The 22,164-nt window shown below is 43.1% G+C and overlaps 1 protein-coding gene across 1 annotated transcript; it reads right to left on the minus strand.

Moving 5' to 3' along the window:
- Positions 1–3,995: 3,995 nt before the first annotated feature.
- CDCA3 (cell division cycle associated 3) lies at positions 3,996–21,372 on the minus strand. The gene is made up of 6 exons (XM_069243055.1): positions 21,201–21,372; positions 15,447–15,630; positions 11,806–11,941; positions 10,856–11,680; positions 9,191–9,321; positions 3,996–4,860 (listed from the first exon to the last, which is right to left on the minus strand). The coding sequence occupies exons 2-6, from the start codon at positions 15,564–15,566 to the stop codon at positions 4,726–4,728; spliced, it is 1,347 nt and encodes a 448-aa protein (XP_069099156.1). The 5' UTR covers positions 15,567–15,630; positions 21,201–21,372; the 3' UTR covers positions 3,996–4,725.
- Between the last annotated feature and the right edge of the window lie 792 nt (positions 21,373–22,164).

A 22,164-nucleotide genomic window follows, 5' to 3' on the forward strand; every position in this document is an offset into this window, starting at 1 on the left:
CAGATTACTGTTAGACACAAACAACTGTAATTCAAAAATTCTACTTGCTCTGTGCCGATATGTTCCTTGAAGTGCAGGTTCATGTTATTCTGATTTATCCCCTGGACAAAATCTTGTGCTGACTGTACTGTGCCATGCCATACCATACCATACCATACCACAAATACATCTATAAATCTCAACCAGCACACAACATTTCCCCCAAATACTGTGCTGTGGTCGCCTCCCCCCACCTGCTCCTCTCACCAGCCCATATGCAAACATGCATAGCTGGGGGCGAAGCAGGTGCCCATCGCCATCCCACACACCTGTTTGTGTGGCTTGCTGGCAAAGAGGAAAAAAAATATATTATTAAGACCCCACTTAATCATATCAAGTAGCATGATTGCATATTTGAGAAATGTGCTACTGCTCTTAGCCCATCTTCATGGTTTATGCTCGTGTACAACAAGGCAACATCTAACGTCAAACTATAGTCACAGTTCCATGGGATGACAGATTCTTTTGAGAAAATCTCCAGTGTCCTTTATGTATGAGATAAATTACATATGTGTTCTTTGAGGAAGTAATCTACATATTTTGACATGTTCTCGAACAGGCCATTAATTTAAAAAATAATTGGCCCTCTTGATGGCTGCTCCGCATTTCTATGGATCTTGGGTATTATATAGAATACCGGAATTTGAGGATGGTCATTCCTCAAAAAGAGATATTCCTCTTGACTCAGTAATCCATTATTGCTACATTCAATTAATTCACTGTGATGTTATGTTTTTTATCATCGCCCATTCTGACCAATCACTCCAAATATAACGCCCAGGTTCCTGTAATTGTCGGTGGGCCCCTGGTATACATACTCAATGGCCATAGATCAATGTTTCCTCCCTTGTCTGCATTCCGTACCAAAATGTCTTTATTGGACATCAGTTTATTTATCGTTGCATTGTATTGCCATACATATCTGTTCTCACCAATTTTTCCTCTACATAAGCTGAGGGATATAATTTCTTCTGTGACAATTTCTGGGTAGGACGGGTAACAATGTTAAGGCTGGTTTGAATGGGGTTTCAAGATTCCCACACTTGTAAATCCATAGCCTTTATTATTTTCTCCTCCGTGAAAGGTGCTCCTATACCCATGGTTTTGTTCTTTAAATCTTGTAACTCTCTCACCAGCAGCAAATCAGGGATCTTCAAACCTTTCTGATTCTCAAAAGGTGTATCTTTCCGTTGGTTTGTTAGTTCTCTACAAATGGAACTTAGCAAGCTTGACTTTTCTTAAAAACACACACACGATATAGAGATAGTGCACCAGTGGTGCACTATCTCTTTATCTTTTGTATTTAATCCCGTTGGGATCACCCTTGTGGTAGCAGGTGCTGTGACTTGTGCACACGCAGTAGCCATAGATATCAGGCTATAGTATAACGTATAGATTTTTATACTTCCATGGTAGTTAGGGACAGGTGCATTTCGAAGGCCCAACCTGCCACCAATTTAGTAGTAGTATATATATATATATATATATATATATATATATATATATATATATATACACACACATATACATACATACACACACACACACACACACTTACCCTAAATATTCTTACCTTGCTTGGTAAAAGCATCAGTGTGGTAAAGGCACGTTGGGTAAAACTATACAACCTACTAAACATGCAGATGTCACCCTTGAGATGCTGTTTACTGCAGCCATTATCACCAGCTGCCTACTTTTTAATTTAGCATTTTATATAGAGTTTCTAATAATCTAATTCATGGGGCAAAGAGGGTTTATTAAGAACAGGGATTGTTTAAAAAAAAAAAAAAACACAGAACACGATCACACTTACATGAGGGGTCCAAAGGCAACTAGGAAAGCTAGATTTTATTCTGTTATTCCTTATTAAAAAAAACAAAAACATGCAGCCTTGTGTGGATTGGGAAAAATCTAGCATTATGAAAACAAAACAATATGCATTCGTGCGATTATTGTACTAAAAGCAGAAGAGCAACACTTTATTCAATTTTCAAACAAAAAATGAAAGTAACGGCATTATCCAACTTGTGCTAAAGTGTTGTTCATATTGGAAAGCACATTACAAGTGATCAAAGCAGTGCTTGCTTACAGAACAGAAGCATCAACAGAAAGGCATTACAGGAGAAAAGTAAATTGAACTGTTAATGACTGCAAAGTACATGCAATTTCCCAAAGAAATAAAACGTGTGCTCAGGTGCATTCTTTCGTGTTAGAGGAACACGTTTCATTACCAGTGTTAAGTTTAAAAGCAAACAGAAATAGAACACATTTGGACAATTGATCTATGTTTCTCTCAGCTCAGGCCCCTGTTCAAGCAGCAGACGGGCCAGGGATGTTCGCCGATATGTTTAAAGAGAACACCACGCTCTCTTCAGGGCCTAGTTGACCTACAAATCCTAGCAGCTGTGAAAACAAAATGACAGGCCCATCGTCCCAGTGGAAGGCATGCTGTGGCAGCTAGCGAAGCACGCCCGGTGAAAAGCAAACTCTAAACGAAACCCACACCTTGCTGCATAATAATGTGCTTCAAAAACCAACACAGCTTCTGGTAAAAAGTGACGGCTGAATCCACAAAACACCTTACAGAAGCCATACAGAGAGGTAGGGGGGAAGGACGCAAGGAGATACCGCTTTAAAACATGTATTCTCATGAAGAGCTTCACAGAAAAGCAAGCATTGGCAAAGCCAAAAGCTTTCACTTATGCAAGTTCTATTGGCATTTTCAATGCTTTTTTAAAAGATTTTATACAATAAACTACCCACAAACCACAGGTTACAAATGGGGAAACTGCTTTCCGAGACTTCTCCTTCAGCTGATCGGCATTGCCACCTGTTAAACTAGCCCCTCACACTTTTTTGCATTCTCAAACATCTCAGTACCCCAGTGGTGGCGGCACAATACTGACGCAGCATCCTGATTGGAGAGCATGCCCAAAGCATCAGGGGTCATATCCTTAGGTTCGTGAATGCAGGTCCCATCATGGAAAGATCTGGTCCATCGTGTGGGTCTGTAAGTGTGACTCTAGGTATAGACTGCAGAGCCTAGTACACCGGTTCCAATTACTTATCCTCTTTGGGGACTTGGACTGTGAACTGTGGATTTCCAGCTGTGAACCTCTGTATGAGTGGGTGATGTTTGTTGTGATGTATGTTCATTGACGGCTGAGGCTGTTCCTCAGCTTAAGTGTTGGCGTGTAGGTGACGCTGTTCGGAGGTGGTGAGCCATTGCCATGAAGATGTTAATTTAGGCGGGCAGGAGGAAAGTTGGCCTTATTTAACCCAAGTCTACGTGTTATGCCAAAGGATGACCATGCATGGCCATTTTGCATTAGGAATTTGTGATTTACGTCACTCAGCATAAGCGGAGCCAGTCATGTTGTGAGGTCCGGAAAAAGGAGCATACCCCGAGCAGTAGTGGTGCTCTTGCTTACAAAGGGAGCCAAGCTAGGCTTAGAGTGGTGAGTGAGACTGGACTGTCCAAGTCTCCGGGGTTTCATTCGGATCTTGCATCTGCTAGACCCAGTCATGCAGGCAGATTGCGCTAAACTGCCATGCCCAGAGTCTACGGCCACCGCTCCGTAGTTCGATAGTTGTACATCAGAAAGTGCTGCTAATCCTTAGTAACCGATTAAGATACACATAGGACTCTCCTATAATGCGGGCAGTAAGGGGCCCCAAGCCTAGCCTCAATAGATGAGCAGATGTACGACCTGTAGCTCCCCGACTGTTCCATTCTAGGTGGTCTTCCATCAGGTTTTGGAGTGCAGGACCAGTTGCATGGTGAGGGAAGTCAGAAACAAGGAGAATCCATTCACGCATCAGCTGCTGTCGGTACCATGGATGCGCAAAGAAACACTCACGAAAGCGGATGGCGAATGGGAAGTGGGAGTGTGCGCCCTGCAACCACCTCATGCAGCTTCAACCTTGCGAAGTGAACATCAAATACAATTAGTAGCTTGGGTAAAATTACTTTTATTTTGGTTCTCCATTAACATTTTTATTACTAAAACAGTTTCATTCATACATTTTTTTATTTTTTTAAAGAAGTTATAGATCAACCACTTAAGATGAAGTGCCCCCTCTTGGAAAACTATACATAAAGTGATCGAGCAAGCCAGGTACTTACAATCTGGAGGATGAAGAGGGGTAAGAAAGACAGAAGTAAATTTACAGAAGGACTTTGGAAAGGAGAACAGTCTGTACAATCAAGTGATAGGATAGCTCACAGAATCAAGACAGCTAACCAAGCAGTCGAGAGAAGAGGCTGGTTTGCTGGGGGAAATGGTTTAGGAGGGGGTGGGAAGAATACACAGAACACAGGTGACTAAGATATCTACACATCTTGTGATTTAGAAAGAGACAATGTAAGACAGGAGAAGATCAGAGGGACAGGCTGTTTACAGCACCGAATAAAGGAGACAGTGCACCAGTCACAGATGCAGAGGACATAAGGACTATTTACAGAACAGATGTATTATTTACAGAAGACAAACACATGATGCCACCCAAGGCACTGAAACTGCCATGAATAAAACACAAAGACTGCCAAGAGATGGCATCCAGTTGCTAGTTTACTGCGGGGAGCAGCTGGGCCTCGGGGACAGGGTAGTCAAATCCCAGTAGGAGGAGGTGGATGGGTTTCTGTCACATGTCCCAAGATCTGCTTTCCCTACATGACAGCGATTCCTAATTGTCCACCATGGGGTATTGCGCATTTTCCTTGTCGTGGACATTCTCCCAGCCGCGGACCAGCTTCAGGGGCCTGTTAGTGGACTCCAGCCGCTCATTCGAACTGTCCGACAGCATTGGGTGCCTCTTCACCTGAAAGGAGAACACAATGGCAAACTATTAACATCTTTAAAACAGTATAGACTGAGCAAACATTTCCTGTAGAGTGCAACCTACTTTGCACTAACAAATGTCTCAATGGTCACGAGACTCCCTTGAACAGGGATCATGCTAGCTCACCCCAGGAGACCCCACCCAGGTCAGAAAAAATGACTTTGATTCAACCATCAGAAGTGTGCTTAGAGTTACCTCCAAGAAAGGTCTCTGAGCATTTAGAATCCTTACCTTCTTTTGGATAAATTGTTATATGCACTCTGGAAAGTAAAATCAGCCCTGCATTACCATATCTGTATGTGCATGTTAGTAAAGTGTAGAAGAATCTGCTTTTTCTGATTGGTCTCCCCGAATGTTTCTCCCTTTTACCGACCCTACATTTTTTCTGGCTTTAGAACATTGTGTACTTTAACTCTGTCAACCAGAACTGAAGTGCCTGTGCTCCCCCACTTTAACAACGTTTTTTGACACACTCCTAATTGGTATTTTTAACTTGCCTATAAGTCCTGAGTATATGGTACAAAATGAACCCAGGGCCTGCAAGTTCAATGCCACTAGCGGAATGCAGCATATACAGTGTCAATCACTGCAGTCACAGTGCAAACATGGCCTACCCTGTGTAGCCCGACTGTAGCAGTTTCAAAACGTACAACTCGGCCTGTCAAAATAAACCCCTTTGACAGGTATCACATGTTTTTCAAACATTAATAAGTCACCTCTAGGCGGGCCTTATAGTCCCTGAGGCAGGGTGCATGATATTTAAAAGTAGGGCATGTAGAAATGTAATGTTAACAAGTCCTTGCAGTGACTAGCACCCAAAGCTATTTTTCACTGTGGCAGATTTAGCTGTCCTTTGTAGAAAAGGAGAGTACAGATTAAAATTCTAATGCTGTATTTAGGGAATGATTTTAGCTAGAAGAATTAAACTATTTTGAGAAGTTACTAAATAGCCAATTTAATTGTGAAGTTGTATTTTTAGCAAATATTTAGGAAATGTAACTAAGTTTACCTTTACCTGCCTAAACGGTCAGAATGCTAATTAGCATAATCCTCCACCAGTTTTCATATAGTAATTAGCCTTAAATAGGTTGAAATATGTGCCAGGTGCATACAATAGGCTGACCTGAAAACGCAGAGAGGACTTCTCTGAACCTTATAGAATTTGAAGGGTGGGGGATGTGGACATCCTTTTTAACAATGAGTGTGTCAAACCCTACTTCACAGGTTAATGTCCTCAGAAAACGTGATCTGGATTGATTTGTACCTGCTGAGTATGCAGCTTTTGTTATTATGTCTGCAATTCTGTATGTGCATTACAGTAATTGTGTAGCACAAACTTATCTAAGAAGCGAGGAGAACTATAGAGTAGGGTTTATTCTACAGGCAGGCAACTTAATAGCACTTATTACCTATTGAGATACCCTTCTACTATGATAGCAAAAAGGCAAAACATTCTCCTGATTCTCCCATCTGAAACGACGCCTTTATAAATTGCTTAAATTACCAAATCGGTTTAGCATGGATGAATGGTCCCCGTAACCTCGCCCACTTATTTCAGGAGGTTCAGATAGCACTGCGTGCTTTGGGGTCTTTAGACATGTTTCGGCATGCATCATGGGACTACTTGTGCTTTTTGTGCTGCCCCTCTCAGAGATCTTTAGACCGTGCCTTTTAAGTACCTTTTGCACTGAAGCAGAGCCCATATTCCTTCAATAGTCTGCAAGTTTTCACTTTATCCAGAAGGTCATATCTGGACGTGGTGTAGTGAGGTTTCAATTTGGGATTTTCTCCACCATTACGGTAGACTGAATCAGAAATTCTACTGTCAAGTTATCAGATTGACTTGTAACCGGATACTTTGATCAAGGAACGTGGGGCACCTCAAATTTCATCATGGGCCCAAATCTGCACCACCCCAGGAGTCAATAGCACGAGATGAGAACAAGTACCCTCTCACAGCTGACTGCTGCTCTTTTTACACCTTTAATGAAAATAAACTAACGTTCTTCTCAAGCAAAACTTGGCAGCCCTCACAACAAGCCTGGAGGCACCTGCTAAGTAAATCAAACATACAATTAGAATACCCTCCCACTACCACCCAAAGGTGTCAATAGGGGGTATCCTTCTGTGTTCAGAGAATGTGCATGAATTTCTTATCAGCTTAGACCCAGGTCATACCCACATGCTAAAAATGTGAAGGGTTAACAATGGGTCATTCCAGATTAAGTCTTTCCATGCACTGGATGTTCACGAGGCAAAACCTAGTATTGAAGTGTTATTTATTCGGCCTGTGGGCAACAATAGCTGTAATTTACCCTTATCACAGTCATGGGTTCAGAACAAAAGGTGCATACCTTAAAGTGGTGGTGGGTTTGGGGGAGCTAGGTGTGTGGAAATAGGGGCGGTGTGAGAGGATGTGGTGGGGGTGGTAGTTTAACAGTCATTCTTTCCCAGAAGGTGAGGGCAATAGTGCCATTAGCACTGCTAACCAAACAAGTGAACCCAATCGGAGCAGTAGCAGCCCTGCACCTACATTTTTGAGACAAAAAAAAAAAAGTCCATTCTCACACGTTTTCTTTGCCACTTCAGAAGGAGCCGGGGTACAGCCAACTGCCTGGGCTCCCGCCCCCTTACTTTTAGGGAAGTCAATTCAAAGAAAAGTAGCAAAGCATATACAAACTTTCTATTTTGTATTAGCTTCTCTCTCAGCTAAAGAAGAGGAAAGAGCCCAAGGAGCGGAATTTGCACTGATTGTTTCAGAAGAACAAATTCTGAGAAAGCAGGGAAACAGAAGCTTTTTTTACCCAGTTTTCCAGAAGAGAGGCAGCTTATTCTGCCTCAAAGCTCCCAGTTTAGGCCAGTGCTTGCCCACAGCACACCAGGGGGGTATTATCAGCAGGCAAGCACGGAGGGCTGTCTTTGTAGGCTTTTAATAATACACTTAGCCGAACTGAGTATTCAGATTGGCTGGCCAGCTCCCAACCCAATGTTTGGTTTCCAGATGCTATTTCTCTTTTTTACAAAGTTCATGCCTGTAGCATACCATGTTCTAACCAGCCTGTCACCCGCTGCTTTCTGTAGGTATGTCTGTATTTCTACTGTTAGGCACGCCTGCTGAGTGTCCAGCAATGGATTTCCTTCTTTCACCATTTCTCTCCAGATAGCTCGCTCCTTAATTCTCAAAAACAGCCCAAATCTGCCTTATGCCACAACCTAGGCTAGATCAACTCGACTAATTGGTTGTGGTTGTTTTCTTCTACCATCAAGCATGAAAACATGGTCCTCTTGTGCTCATTACAACCTGCGCCGTAATTGGGAGTTCAGAGCTACTGGGTCTATGGTGTACCCCTGGGAATGATACCCCTTAAAGGATAGATGGTCAGTAAATCCACAAAAAAGATTGTTACTGTATCATTCATCAAGAGCTATATTAGTCCAATGTTAACAGCTCTCAGGGCTGAAGATGAGAAATTAAATGTTTTTAATGTTATGCTCCACAATTACCTTGACCCATGCTTAAAGATTCACATCTCATGAATCAGTCAGTCCACGTCCCCCTCAGCACCATCTTCTTGGTCTGCTTCTTCCATCTAGTACACAGGTCTATTTATGCCAGTCACTCGGATGCTCTTCTTCCTTATTTGGACTCAAAAGTCTTCATCTCCATATCCTTCCTAGCCCCCACACAATTCTGAACGCCAGTGGCAATGGAAATAGCCAGGTGCGATTGTTGTCATTTAGTCAAAATCTGCATGAATTGGAACAATTCAGCCAAGGTTTCACTGGATTTCCTGTTCTTTGGGACATTCTAGATATAGTCCAGAAATGTGTCTTAGTTCCTCCATACTGAAGGAAGCAAGTGTCTGGGTCGCATGCAGAACAGCATTTCAAGCCCTAGAGAGATTCTGAATACGAATACACAATGCAGCATTGCAGATTTTTTTTTTTTGTGTTGTTGGCATGCTCTGTTTTCTTATGAACATTGAATATCGGGGATAATTTCTCAGTGTATAGGTCTTGGAACACCTATTCCATAAACATTCACTATGTCTTCACTCTTGGTACTAGGTTTTCTACATTACTTCGGTGACAAAATTATTTAATCTGGTTTGGTGTCTTCCATCTCAGAGGCTCCCCCTTCTACCTGCAGATATGAGGTGGGTGGAGGGGTGGGAGTCGGAGAGGATGTCTCTTGAAAATGATTTGCACAGGCTGCAGGGTAGAATTTGTCTAGGTCATACACAACATACTAGTTTTCAAATAACTCACAAGCAGTGGATTCCAACTTCAAGTTGAAGATGATTCTTACCGGTCTATGGGTTACGTTGCTGGGGGAGTTATCGTCTCCAAGTATCTTCAAAGGGGACCGTGTGTGGACTCCTGGTGCTGCAAGAACTTTTCCAGTTGCCTTTCGTGTCTTCTGCCGGAGTGCCTTGACACCTGTAGGAACAAGCAAAGCAGCGTCCAACGTGGAAGAGTCAATCAAGAATAACAATCATAATTCAAGTTATTTACCTTTCTATCAAAAGCCAACTAAAAGGCTTAACTTGGAAGATTGCTGTGGCAACATTAAGTTGATTGCCCAACTGTACCTAAAACTAATGAGTTTTAAGTTATCTGTTTTCAAACATTTCGAAAATTCAGATCAACCATCATCTATAAGAACTTGTCTTCAACTAGATCCACCAATATGAACACACATCTGCTGTTTTGATCATTGTAAACTTCCACACGAATAACCAGACAGCTCACGATTTCACAAGACACTGGTTCTACTTGTGCCTTTGAAGGACTTGTTTGAATAAATACAGCTTTTCCCTTTCAAGGCTCGAGTGAGACTTCCTTTGAATTGTAATGGTTGAAGATGCCTGCAAATCTCTTATCTAGCACCAGGGTTGATCTAACCACTGCTCTAAATCTGAATATGCCCAAGCGAAGCTCCAAACTGTTGTAAGATAAAGTTAATTTCTTCTACAGGACAGGACCAAAAATCAGGTTTACTTCCATTGATAAAATCTTAAACCCCAAATATCTTTAACAGAAGGAATATAACCCATTCAATTGGGGAAAAGTTAGAATCACTCTGAACAGGGTGGAGTGGAATAGTGCCATTCACACAGTGCTATTCCTGGCCATACAGACAACCAAGAAGATATTGTCATGCACCTGAAACAGAAGATTTAGGGCGGAACTGAATATTTGCAAGCTAAAATGTAAATATGCAACTCCAAGCACCCGTTTTAAAAAGCCAGACAATGAATATAGAAGAGAATTTGTAAACTGGTGCACATCTAGTCCACTGAGAAAAGTACTATTGTAAAGTTCATAGTTTGCCCACAATGGGATGGATGTGGGGAAAGATTTTGCGAAAAAACACCTGGTCCACTGGGTAAAGCAGGTGAGATCATATTGGATTACTGGAATACCACTGATACAAAGCATGTTGAGCTGCCAGCTTCCAAACAACAACCATAGCACCATGTGCAGGGTGACTGAGTTGTACTTTTTTTATGGTGGAATTTTTTTTATGGTTAGTTGTCAATCAAAAGGAAAATAGTTAATTATCTCTTTACCTATTTCAATTTTGAATCCAATGGTTACATTTGTCACAATGTGCCTCCTATGCTTAACTGAGCAACATTAGGCCTCGGTTAGAAAAACAAGTTGGGTGATTTTTACCCTGAATTAAAGGGTTCTGCTGTTCATGGCCCTATTGAAATGGTAGGAAAACACTGCAGAACACCAATGAGCGATATCTGATTTGAATTAAAGTGGCATTTCCTGCCTCAAAGACATAATATTCTGAGACACCAGACTAAGCACAAAATCTTCATTGTTAAAACCAGATTCTGAACAACTGCTGTGGCAGAAAAGGATTATTTGGGCAGATTGAGTTAGTGTTTGCTTAAGAAGTAGGTTACCGCATTCTCTCATCCCGCACCAAAGAGACACAGGTCACAGAAATCAAACTCACCGGTAGGTCTACTGGCAGGCGAGGACAGAAGACGTGTTCTTGGCATGGCTTCAGACTTAACCCGGACCTCCAGTGCCACATCACATAGCACGCTGCTCGAGCATCCTGCTTGAGGATACTCCTTCTCTGCATCGTTTATGCAATCAGGTTCCACAATAGGTTCCGCTGGGGTGTTGGGCATCTCACTGAAATTCTTGGGGATCTCGGATATGGCTTCAATCTGTGCAGCCACCTCATCTGGAGAACCCTCAGGCCCCATTTCTTTAGCTGTGTTGCTCACATCTGCGAGCCTCAAAAGGCCAAGGGCATATTCAATCTCCTCTTCTCTTGATACTTTGTAACTACCTTCTTCAACTGGTTGTCCAGAGTCTGCCTGCTTCAAGAGGTCCACGTTCTGAACTGGTAAACCCAGATCCAGGATTGGTAAGTCCTTTTGCTCAGTGCCCTCCGCTGGCAGACCTATGTCAGCCAGTCGCAATAGGCCCATGGCCAATTCTACCTCTTCTGGCGAGATGTCGTTCACTTGAGTTCTTGAGTCATTGTCAGAAATCTCCAGTGTTGCAGCGGTCTCCTCAACTTGAGCCTTCAGGGGTTCTTGGCCTGGTGCCTTCTCTTCAGCTTCTAACATGTGGTCTGGGGCCTGCTGCACCATCTCAGTCTCCTGCTCAAGCCTCCCACTTTCAACTTCCATCCTGAGCAAGGGTGCCCAGGATTGCTCAGCCTCTTCCTCTGCCACTTGTGTAGTCTCTTGATCAATCCCCGGGCGGACTCCCTCTTCATAAGTGAAAGCTTGACTGAGTTGCTTGACCAAGCTATGCAGGGCTTCTGCAACAGAGAAAAGAACAATGAGAACATGCTTCAGCCACCCCACAACCAAGGACAGTGAAAACCCACCTTTGATCCTCTATGGAGGAATGAAATGGACAAGAAGTGGACAATATAATACCTACCTGTTACAGTTGGTTTTAAGGGTGTCCGGAGGATCCCATGGGTGGGTGAGCGTGGGTCAGCAGTGCGCGGGCAAACCGGTTCCTGGGCATCTTCATCAACTGCCTGTGGGGTCACCCGGGCAGAGGACTGCTCAACCTGTGCAGTGAGAGAAAGTCAGACCATGAGGACAGAACGGCAAAAACAGAGGAAGCCTTCTAATTGCAAGGGTTCCCCGCCCTCACTCTAGGGAACCAAGCTAGAAGCAGGAGTCAACCTTGAGATTCATTTATCCTTTCTGTCTCATTCATTGGCCTCTTTAAGGGATAATACAATTAAGAACTGTAGAGACAAGCCCAGTTTTGACACTAAGCGGATTTCATTACACACCTTGCGCTCACAAGTAATCAAAATGGAGACTGAAGGCCATAAAAGACCTCTAATCAGTACTAATGTTCCCGCTATTTCCTAGTCTGCTGCACTTAATTTGACTCAGTCTTTCCCTCTCACTACAATTACTCCCATAAGGGCCCTGCTGCCCTTTCAAAGGCAAACAAAAGGAATTGAAACTCAATGTTACATGTTTCAAAGGACAAAAAGTGAGACACAGCCACACAGCAAAATGTTCTACATAGGTACAGAAACCAGTCCCATAGTCATAACAAAGGAGTCCACAACATACAATTTTAGAGATGCACATTAATAGAACAAAGCTGTGTTAGGAGTTTATGGAAACCGCTCCTGACATGCACCCTGTCTGCAAGCCACTGTATAGTTCATCATCATGGCTACATCCAGCAAAAGGCATGAAAAAAACCTTGAAGTAAAGTTAGCAATTACAAATTCAAGCTATAGAAACAGCAGGTTGGGACCTGAACTACTAGGTAGAAACTACACCCACTTGATTCTAGAAACATAGTATATGCATTAAACTCAGTTGGGCCATTCTTATTTCACATCTTTTTGCAATCCTGTACTAAATATTGAATAGATCTCTTGGCAACATCAAGCTGGTACCGGTGAAATTTGCAACACCTTTGGACCACTTTGTGTTGAAGTGAAAGATGACAATATGAAAATACTGCAGCTGGGGTGCGTTGTGGTGATGTCTCATGCAAACTCTGGAGTGAAAAGTAATGAAGATCTTGCTCTCTGACTTTCTGGAACATAGAGCTGGAAATGGTGGACTGTGCAACGCCGATTTAATAATTCAATTCTATTTTCTCGGTCCCCTTGGGAACAGTTAGTGATGCAGGCCCCTCAGCTGGCATGGTAAAGACCGGTGACAAAATGTTCCCTGAAACCTGCATACAGAATTCGCATTTCTGAAAGCAAAGTACATCCTAGTCGGATCATATCTTCTTTGTGGTGGGGAGGACAGGTTTAGAACAAACAAAGAATGGCCCAAAACGTGTACTGGTTAAAAGAACCTTTATGCAGAGATACACCCTGACATGAATGAATAACAACTTTGTTGCACAAATGACTATCGGCCAGCTTAGCAAACAGACAGGACCTTTAAAATAGACACATTGTCTAGTTCTTTAGGTAACACCTTTAGCGTCCACAGTTCACTCAGATCTTTTTAGAGGTTTCCTGCCGGGAAGCCGTTGATGAAAAAGTAAAGAGGCGCATCTTTGTTCACCTTTAGATGAAAATCTAAAATGCTTTGTGGCAAAAAACTCACGTCTTTACAAGACGTGAACTCTGAAAACTGACAGATGCTTAGAAGACAGAAAACAAATCCAATAAGGCGACATTAAGCGCGGTGGGTTTGGGGCAGTGGGGCTATACAAATCGTTCTTGTACCTCCCGAGCCAAGATGAAATAGCAGCCCATCTCTTCACGGAGTCTACCACTCGAATGCCACAAGTCAATGTGTACAGAAGAGCAGAAGACAGCTCAGCATAGACAAGATACAGAGCTGTTCTTATGACAACTCTTCAAATTCCTTCAGGAAGGAGACGTGGTTCTTCCGCCAAATCTCCTACATGCTCTTACATCTTCTAGATGAAAGATAGAAAAACTGTATTGGCCTGCCTAATGTACAGGAAAGCTTTTGGATAACTTCCACATCGACAGTTGGGTTGAGATTCCATGCCCTGGTAGGTGGAAGGGATCAAAGGGATGGGGAAAAGTAGACATGCTATAGAAGTCTGACATTTTCCATTTTGAAAGGCACAAACATTAACAACTAGGAAAGAGGTCAAGAGCCTGTGTATACTGCTCCTGTATGTGGAATGAATCTTTTTTGCAATCAGGGTAGACGAGCGAGGCTTTTGCCGTACTGTAGAGGAAACCAGGAGTGTACTTATAGAGAGAGTTGGGAGACATTATGGCCATCAAGATGCAGTCAGGAAGCCTTTTTTAGACATGGGATTTGGCTGGTTTGAAATCCACTGTACATTGTTGCGTTGTTCTTCACAGTAGAGGTCCTCCTTAGAATCTACAATGGCGAAGGAGGCTTTGGCCTGGGAGAGGCTTCCAGGACAGGAATTCCCTGAAAGTGCAAAGATGCAGCAACACTTCAGAAGAGGTGAGGTTATTTCCCATAATTCATGAACGAGCTGAATAAAAGTAACCAGGAAGAGGACTGGGGATGAGTTGGTTGTGCAAGTAATAGTCATACATCCCCAAGACCATGACTACAGTCCATGCAGAAACTGAACGCAGCACAGTCAATCCAGGGGAAGTTTCTGCAGACCAATGTCGAGACTATATGACCCTCAAAGAGTTTTCCAACACTCAGGAGAAGGCCATTTATCCCACTGACTACTTTCTTACACAAGGACTGGAAGGTACCAGAGGCTATCTTGATGGGGATACCATAGAAGGGAATTCGCAATAGTTACTTGAGTAGATGCTCTAGGGGAAAGTGGTTTGCGGGGACCGCTGGTCACTGTGAGAGAGGCTTCCACAAGAGGAATCCCAAGAATCTGAAGGCAAGGATACGGATGCTTGGAATTATCAGTGGAGGAGGTGGTCCCATTTAGATGCTTTGCTTTTGTGTTTTCTTAGCATGAACATGCTACTTGTGCTATATCAGCGACATTTCCCATGCCTGAGCAGCAGGAAGGTGTGGTGCATTTCCAGCACTTGCTGGTGACAGCCAAAAAGGAAAAGGAGTAGAAATATGCAATCAAAAACATACAGTGTAAATAAAGACTAACAAACCGAATCTATGGGGTTTTTAGGATGGGACTGTTGGAAAAAGAGGCATGCGTCCTGTTCCTGTACCGCAGAGGAAGTCTGATTATTCAGGAGGCAGAGGGGCAATGACTCCAAGAATTAAAACAGGACTCCCTAAAACCATCCGTGGACAAAGATTAAAACATGGAACCAGGGATAGATGCCCCTTCATCAACACATTTGAAGTACAGATTAAAGTGAGGCACAACTCAGATACAAATAGGGTATAGGATAAAATATTCCACTACTAAGCTGTCCTAAGGGGTGAAGGCTAAAACACTGAACTAACTACATTGGTATAGCGCCTTATACTTATGGGTCTCAAGGTGATGGCTATCACCACTAAACCTTCACAACATTCAGGGGTTAATGAGAGGTCATCAATGCATTTTAACAGTAAAGAGTAATTTGCTTTACCTAGTTCAGACATCTGCAAACCCTATTCTCCCACCCTCAACAAACACACACACTATACCTCTATAGGAGTGCGTGGGATGCCAGATGTGGGGGAGCGAGGATCCGACACATGAGAGAGATGCTTGTTGCGCAGAGGTCTGGCTGGGGTGATTGGCTGCTTGCTGCCAGCGGAGCCCATGGCTTTCTAGACAGGACAGCGAGTCAGCAGGAAAAGTTGTTCTTCAGATGTGGTATTGAATGCCCTGAAAAGAGACTGCAGGGTTACAGGCATGCAACAAATAAAAATGAGACCTCTAACACATACTGCAAACTCCCACACTGTTTTACTAGCCACTTCTGTAAGTTGCATATTGCTCCCCTTCCCACTGGCGACATTAATATTGTAAACTCAAACTTCTGGGATGGGGTACACAGCATCAGGATTAATGCCCACTACACTTAAAATCTGTGCAGCAATAACCCTTAAATCCAACATAAATGCCCACAAGACGTGAATTGACTTGCAACAGACATGAATACCTACACCAAGTTTGCAGGAACATGCAACAATGCATACATGGTCAGACTGCTATGTTACATAGATACAAGTCTTAATCACAATCGATGTGATGTTCAGAGAAGTCTAAAAAGACCATATAAATTGGTATTATATAGTGGCAGGTAGCCAGTGGTGCTGTGTCGCATCTGTATCCCTCCAGGGATCTAGAATTTTAAACCAAAAAGTACATACGAGTCATGATACAAGGAAAAATAGGAGCTCCTTAATGAAGAGACTACAAAACACTTTGCCTTGTAAGAGTAACGGTGGATGCACATTCTGCTGTGCCTTTCTCTAGAAACAAATCCTGCTAGTTTTTGTTTAACTGGATGCAGGCTTTAGATATTATCTTTCAATACTTTGCCAGGCATGGATGACTAAATACTGGGGTCACAAAGGCGAACCAAATCGGATGCGCCATAGTGGCTGCTGGAGGAGCAGCCAGTATTTGGGGGTTGAGATAGATATATATATATATTAGTGGCTGCGCCTTTTTTTATGGCCCTTGTTATGACTGTGGTACAGAAGGTTGTTCCAGAACCAGAGAGGAGTCCAGAATCCCCACATCTGCATCTTTGGGCCAACCTTTCTGTCCCTTGTGAGAAAATTCTGCTCAATCTGAAACACCAAGAACCAAGCACCTGCCAAGACCTGAAGAACTGACTTGAACAAACGTACAGTGTGGTCAGAAATTCAATCCCTAGTTCTAAGATGAGAACACTTGCTGACGCATCTTAGCCACAGAAGGTGCGAGCACCTACTGGAACCATCTTACTTTTTAGGAACTATTTACTTACATGCGAAATAAACACCCTTTTGTAAAAGAGAGCAACTAACTGAGTACTGAAATTACTGAATAATTGCACACTGTCAGGATCCCAACTAAAGGGCTATTATTGGAGTGTACCTCTTTGAATATGACAGCTTATTACAGATCCAAGGCACTCTGAAGGATACTTTTGATTAATCTTGATAACACTTGCAACGCCTGAAAACCTCTAACCCCAAAAGACCAACCATCATGCAAGATCTCAATTCCTACATTATGCAGTTCCAAAAGACAGCATCATCCAACAACTCTCGAACATGGTTACCTCGGACGCTCCTTTGGTGTATGCACATTAGGCAAACATGAGTCAAAGCCAGAAACAGAAATATCATTGTATTATTCACTTTTAGACCTCCGAGCTGAACAAAGCAATGTCCATACCCTTAAAAGAAGCACAAAATATGTGAATGATGAGACCAGGATTAATGCGAGGGAGAACAATAGATGCAGCTGGGTTAACTGATACCCCTAAAAAAAGGCACTGCCTCTGGAAACCTCACAAAATTCTTCTTTTCACTCAGGCCTCTGGTCAATATTTACACGTCAATGGCTAATAAGGCCATTAGAGGACAGGATGAGGACATCAAATTTACGACGAACACTACAGCATCATGTACTCCTTCCCAGAGCCTGGATGTAGGCTCTTACTTGATGTCAGAACCGAAATAGTGTGGAGCCAAGAAGCCTGGTCTTTTGTTGATGTCCTTTACCTACTGTAGGGATGTTTTGCCACAGCAAACACCTGAATTGCCCAAGAATCAGTCGGGCACTTCAAGGAATAGATCTGGTCTCCAAAAAGCAGCACAAAGGCAAAAGGATCATTGCAGATTTTGGCTAGGAATCTATCTATTTAAATGCCTTCCAGTCGACTCAATAAAGCAACTGTATCTCTCCTCACAGTAGCATCTAGCTCTTATCTCTATACTGTTCCTTTGCTGGCATGCTGTGGCGCAATTCACTTTCCCATCCCACTTCTACCACCAGGCTTTGGGGCAACGTATATGACAGATGCCCACCCTCCCTTCCACAGGCATCAGCTCGCTTCCAGAATGGTGCCATTCAATGTTATGTAAGAGCAGTGGTTAGTTTCTTTGGTGGTGTGACATTTTGGCCTGAAATACATTTTAAAAAATACACACACAAGACTATTACTTCTAGCGTCTGGACTTCAACTATCTGCTCAAAGCATCAAGAAAGGAGTTTGAAGAAAGGATGGAGCACAGCAGAGGCACAACTTTCAGCCAGACCCATAGAAGGCTAAGATGGGTGCACAGATCACATGAATCTTGTCTGGCTGCAATGAGGTACATATGCCAGTGCAAGTGATGGGCAAACAATGGAGACTTACTGTGAAGAAACTAACTGCTGTTCCAGAGATAGTCAAATTCTGCTCCTCAATTAAGTCAATAAGTCAAACTCTCCTTTGTACGGTGCACCTCTGCCAGCGTCACCTCTCAATACAACTGCGTCAGGAGGACTAAAGGTGGAGCTTGCTTGGATTTTTTTTGCTTCAGAGTGGACTCATGAGCACTGGGTGAGGCATGCCTCTTCACTTCATCACATATAGATGCAAAAACAACAGATGGACAGAATGTGGAACAAATCAAACATTCACTCCCAATCACAGATCTGGGTTTAATCCATCAGTTTTTTTCACTTGCTACGCCATTCCAGTTTGGACCCACCCATATGCAAATCAGTCTTGACCCTGCTCCCCATGGGAACAATCCAGCCCAAACTGCCAAACTAGGTCCTCCCTAGACCAGAAACAAGCATCCTAGGACTGGCTTCGGGGTATCCCCCCTCATCAGCAAGGCTAGCTTGAATCTAGTGGCACGGTGAGCATGGGACCACGTCTGGGTATACCCTTCCCATTTAGGGCAATTAATGCAAAAACAACAGATGATGGACGGAATGCGGAAAAAAATCTAATATTCACCCCCAGTCACAGATCTTGGTTTAATGCATCAGTTTTTTGTCCCAGGATGCTTGTTTCTGGTCAGGGAGGACCTGGCCTGGCAGTTCAGGCTGGACTGTTCCTATGGGGAACAAGGTCAAGACTGATTTGCATATAGGTGGGGTCCCAAACTGGGGCGGCAGGGTGAGCAAAAGAACGATGCATTAAACCCAGATCTGTGACTGGGGCGAGTGTTTGAAAAGTTTCCGGCCTCCGTCCATCATCCTTTTGTGTTGCTATCATCACTTATAAAGGTTAACTGTTGCTGACTATGTGGCACTCTTCTCATCAACATCATCCCCTTTAGTGCGGGTGCTGGGCTCAAACCAGCAGCGAAGTCAGGGCTTATGTCAATACGGCTCGGTTAGTTGACAGTCCCCAGGCTCTTCTCCTCTGAAAGGCTCTGGGCAAAAAAAAGAAACATGTCACTTTGGCCCTGGACCTGCACCCAATGAGACTATAAACTCACCCTTTGTGCAGCCCCATGGCCAGGTCTATTTTGCTCAACCCTTCGTTGCAACGGCAGCATGGGGGCCACTAGGCCTAGGAAGGAATTAGCCTTGACTTGACAGTGCAACTGAGTCACTAGAGCAAGCGATTTAGATAATAAAGGCTCCGCTATGGCAGGGGCCTAGAAGGACAAGGTGTGCCTTTTCCTCTGGATTATGACAACATGGCAAAGCTGGAACAAGTTATCCCACAACTCCACTCCTGGTGACTAAATCGAATGCCTGGCGTTTGAGTGCACCCTTACCTGCATGCAATCCAGGAATTTACGTAGGAACAACATATCAAAAGCATAAGCCGAGAGGTTACGAGAGTCACCTGCTACAGACAGCCAATGCAACACAAAGCAAGGCATAAACTACATGAAATGGAAAAAAAGCGCATGCAGGGAAAACGACAAACAGACTCCAGACAGGTTCAATGAGCAGAGATTATGGCCCCATAAGACATTTGTTGAGCACAAGAGAAGAAAACTGGCAAAGGAACTCATGCTCAAAGGGATGAGTACACACACCACCCAATGGTACATACGGTATTGCCTCCCAAAGTTCTATACTTAAAATCACTGTGGAATAAGTTTCCAGTCTCACATTTTATGACATGTTATACCCACAAGTTGAGAATGGGTAAAATGAACTGTGTCATAACCGTATTATTGGTATACACTGTGAACCCTGGTGTCGGTCTCTATTATGCAGAATAGAGCACTGTGTTGTTGTACCAGGGAAGGCCTTCAAAAAGCATTTTCTGCTTTTGAGTACAGTGGAAGAGCCACTCTAGCATTAGTAAATGGAAATATCCCCGTGATAACCTCCGAGTAAGTACATTACTCTACGGTAGGTTTCTAAGATGCAGACAGCGGCAAGAGGTCCATAGATGTCGGTGATGGGCAACGTAATAGAAAGGCGGCTTTCTTGGGCATCCATACTGTGTTCAAGAAAGGGATCACCCCTTACTCAAATGGGGGTGCTGGTCGGGTTCGATAAGGCATACAAATGGTTCTTTGGGCCAGCTGGAGCAAAAAAGAATTACAGCTAAGTATTAGTCGAATTAACGTATGGGGTCCTCTCTGCTGATTCCAGTTACTAAAACACAAGATAGATTATCTCAAAGACCCTCTCGGTGCCTGGCCAAGAACAGGCTGGATTCTGGCCTTAACTTGCATGTTTTTAAGCCATAATCACACCCAGCACGGGTGTGATTGTGGCTTAAAAACATGCAAGTTAAAATGCTGTGCTTAGCACAGTATGCCGTCCGACTGATGTTTTGCTGCTTCTTTCTGTCATTGCATCCAGAGCCACACTACAAGTAACCTTACACCCACAGCGAGCCAGGACTATTGGTTTTGTCAATGGTCGTTAGTTGCATTGGATAAGTAAATAACCTCAATGGCTTCATTGTATATAATTTTGGAAATGCTTCAGTTCTCAAATGCGGAGACTGTGAAATAGCTATAACAAGTCTCTTTAAACTACATTAAAGGCAGTGATGGGTTAAGTACCGCAGGGTTAGTTTTGTTTTCTCACTTGAGTGTGAGGGCAAAAATGGAAAGCCAGATAGGGACCCGTGTCAGCTCCTGCTTTTTAGAACTGCACTGGCAGGGCCTGGCCTACTTAAAGGCCTGACTAGCTTAAAGTATCAAACGTAGTTTTGAGCTTACTTAGTAGATACACCACTATTGGACAGTGTCCCTGCTTATTTGGAAAAATATCAGGAAGACCTTAAAACAAAATGGTGAGAGCTGCCTCTCTATTTCCATTTTAATGATGTATATTATAGGAGAACACGTTTTAAAAAAAAAAAAAAAAAAAAAAAAAAAAAGAGAAGAAGAACTACATATTTGTCAAGCTAAAGCAAAACGAGAAGGCTTGGTCCGAAACAGGAAGAATTCGCATGGATAGGAACACTAGCATTAAGCACCCGCTCTTTCGATACGTGTAGGAACAAGAAATCTTATATTTTTAAACCCCCTTTTACGAACCTGTCTCTCTGATCGTATTCCTTCCCCAGCTCTGCTCTCGCAGCTCTTGTCGCTGTTTTCAAATCTCCCGCTGCAACCAATCGCAGACAACTTGAAAGGAACGCCCCAGGCTAATTGGATTGCTTAAACGTCACTTTCACAGCACCAGTACGAGGCAGCGTCACCTCACCTTCCCTCCGATGATTGGTTTACTTCCACGTCGCTCAGAGCAGTTTTCTGCCTACAACACAGATCGGTCAGAAATTTTTGGGCTTTAATCGTATCACTGGTTGGCTCTAATGTGACGTTTTTTTGCCATTTTGGATTGGGCTTCTCCCGTTGTCTTCTGTCTCCGACATAAACGAGGTTTAGGGTATGTACCAGAGATAACTTTGACAAACCGCGCGTTCAGTTGCAGTCCCTGTTTCTAATTGAGCATTTTCCTTTTATTTTACGTACACCCAAACTGAGAAATCACAAAAAGTTCACTTGTTATCGTGGCGACTGACTCTTCTACATGGGTATGAATGAAACCAAATAACTGGCTAAACTAGACTGGAAGTGCTGCTTTCATATGTACAATCTAACTGTACATCCTGCGCGTAAAAATGGCGGCCATCTTGGATCAGTATTGATGGTGATTGGCTGTAAATAAAAACACTAGGGGTCCCATACCTGTCCATTATTATCAGTCCATTATACGCTTTATTGTGTATGGTTAATTAAAACCTTCACAATATACAATACGAATAACAACAGGGTATTAAAAAGGCAGAGAGCTAAAACATCATAGAAGAAACAGTAATAGGTGCACAAGTGCAGAATAAACAAAAATTGCCTTCAGGTGCTGATTACCAGTTGATTTGATCTGTAGCCTTTAGTGAAGTGCGGGTGCAGATGAATAACAGCTATAAGTTCATAAAAATAAGTGCCATTAACATCAAAGTCGCGAAAAGAAGCAAGCAGGTTATGGCTGGCATATTTG

Source organism: Pleurodeles waltl, chromosome 7 (assembly GCF_031143425.1).
Source record: "Pleurodeles waltl isolate 20211129_DDA chromosome 7, aPleWal1.hap1.20221129, whole genome shotgun sequence".
Classification (NCBI taxonomy): Eukaryota; Metazoa; Chordata; class Amphibia; order Caudata; family Salamandridae; genus Pleurodeles; species Pleurodeles waltl.

What these genes read in the sequence shown, in the direction of transcription:
- CDCA3 (XM_069243055.1), bottom strand. Translation starts at nt 15,566, where the DNA reads ATGGGCTCCGCTGGCAGCAAGCAGCCAATCACCCCAGCCAGACCTCTG. An exon ending in CTTAAAACCAACTGTAACAG is followed by an intron (nt 11,681 to 11,805) that starts GTAGGTATTATA and finishes TCTCTGTTGCAG; the next exon opens with AAGCCCTGCATAGCTTGGTC. An exon ending in GCAACGTAACCCATAGACCG is followed by an intron (nt 4,861 to 9,190) that starts GTAAGAATCATC and finishes TTCTCCTTTCAG; the next exon opens with GTGAAGAGGCACCCAATGCT.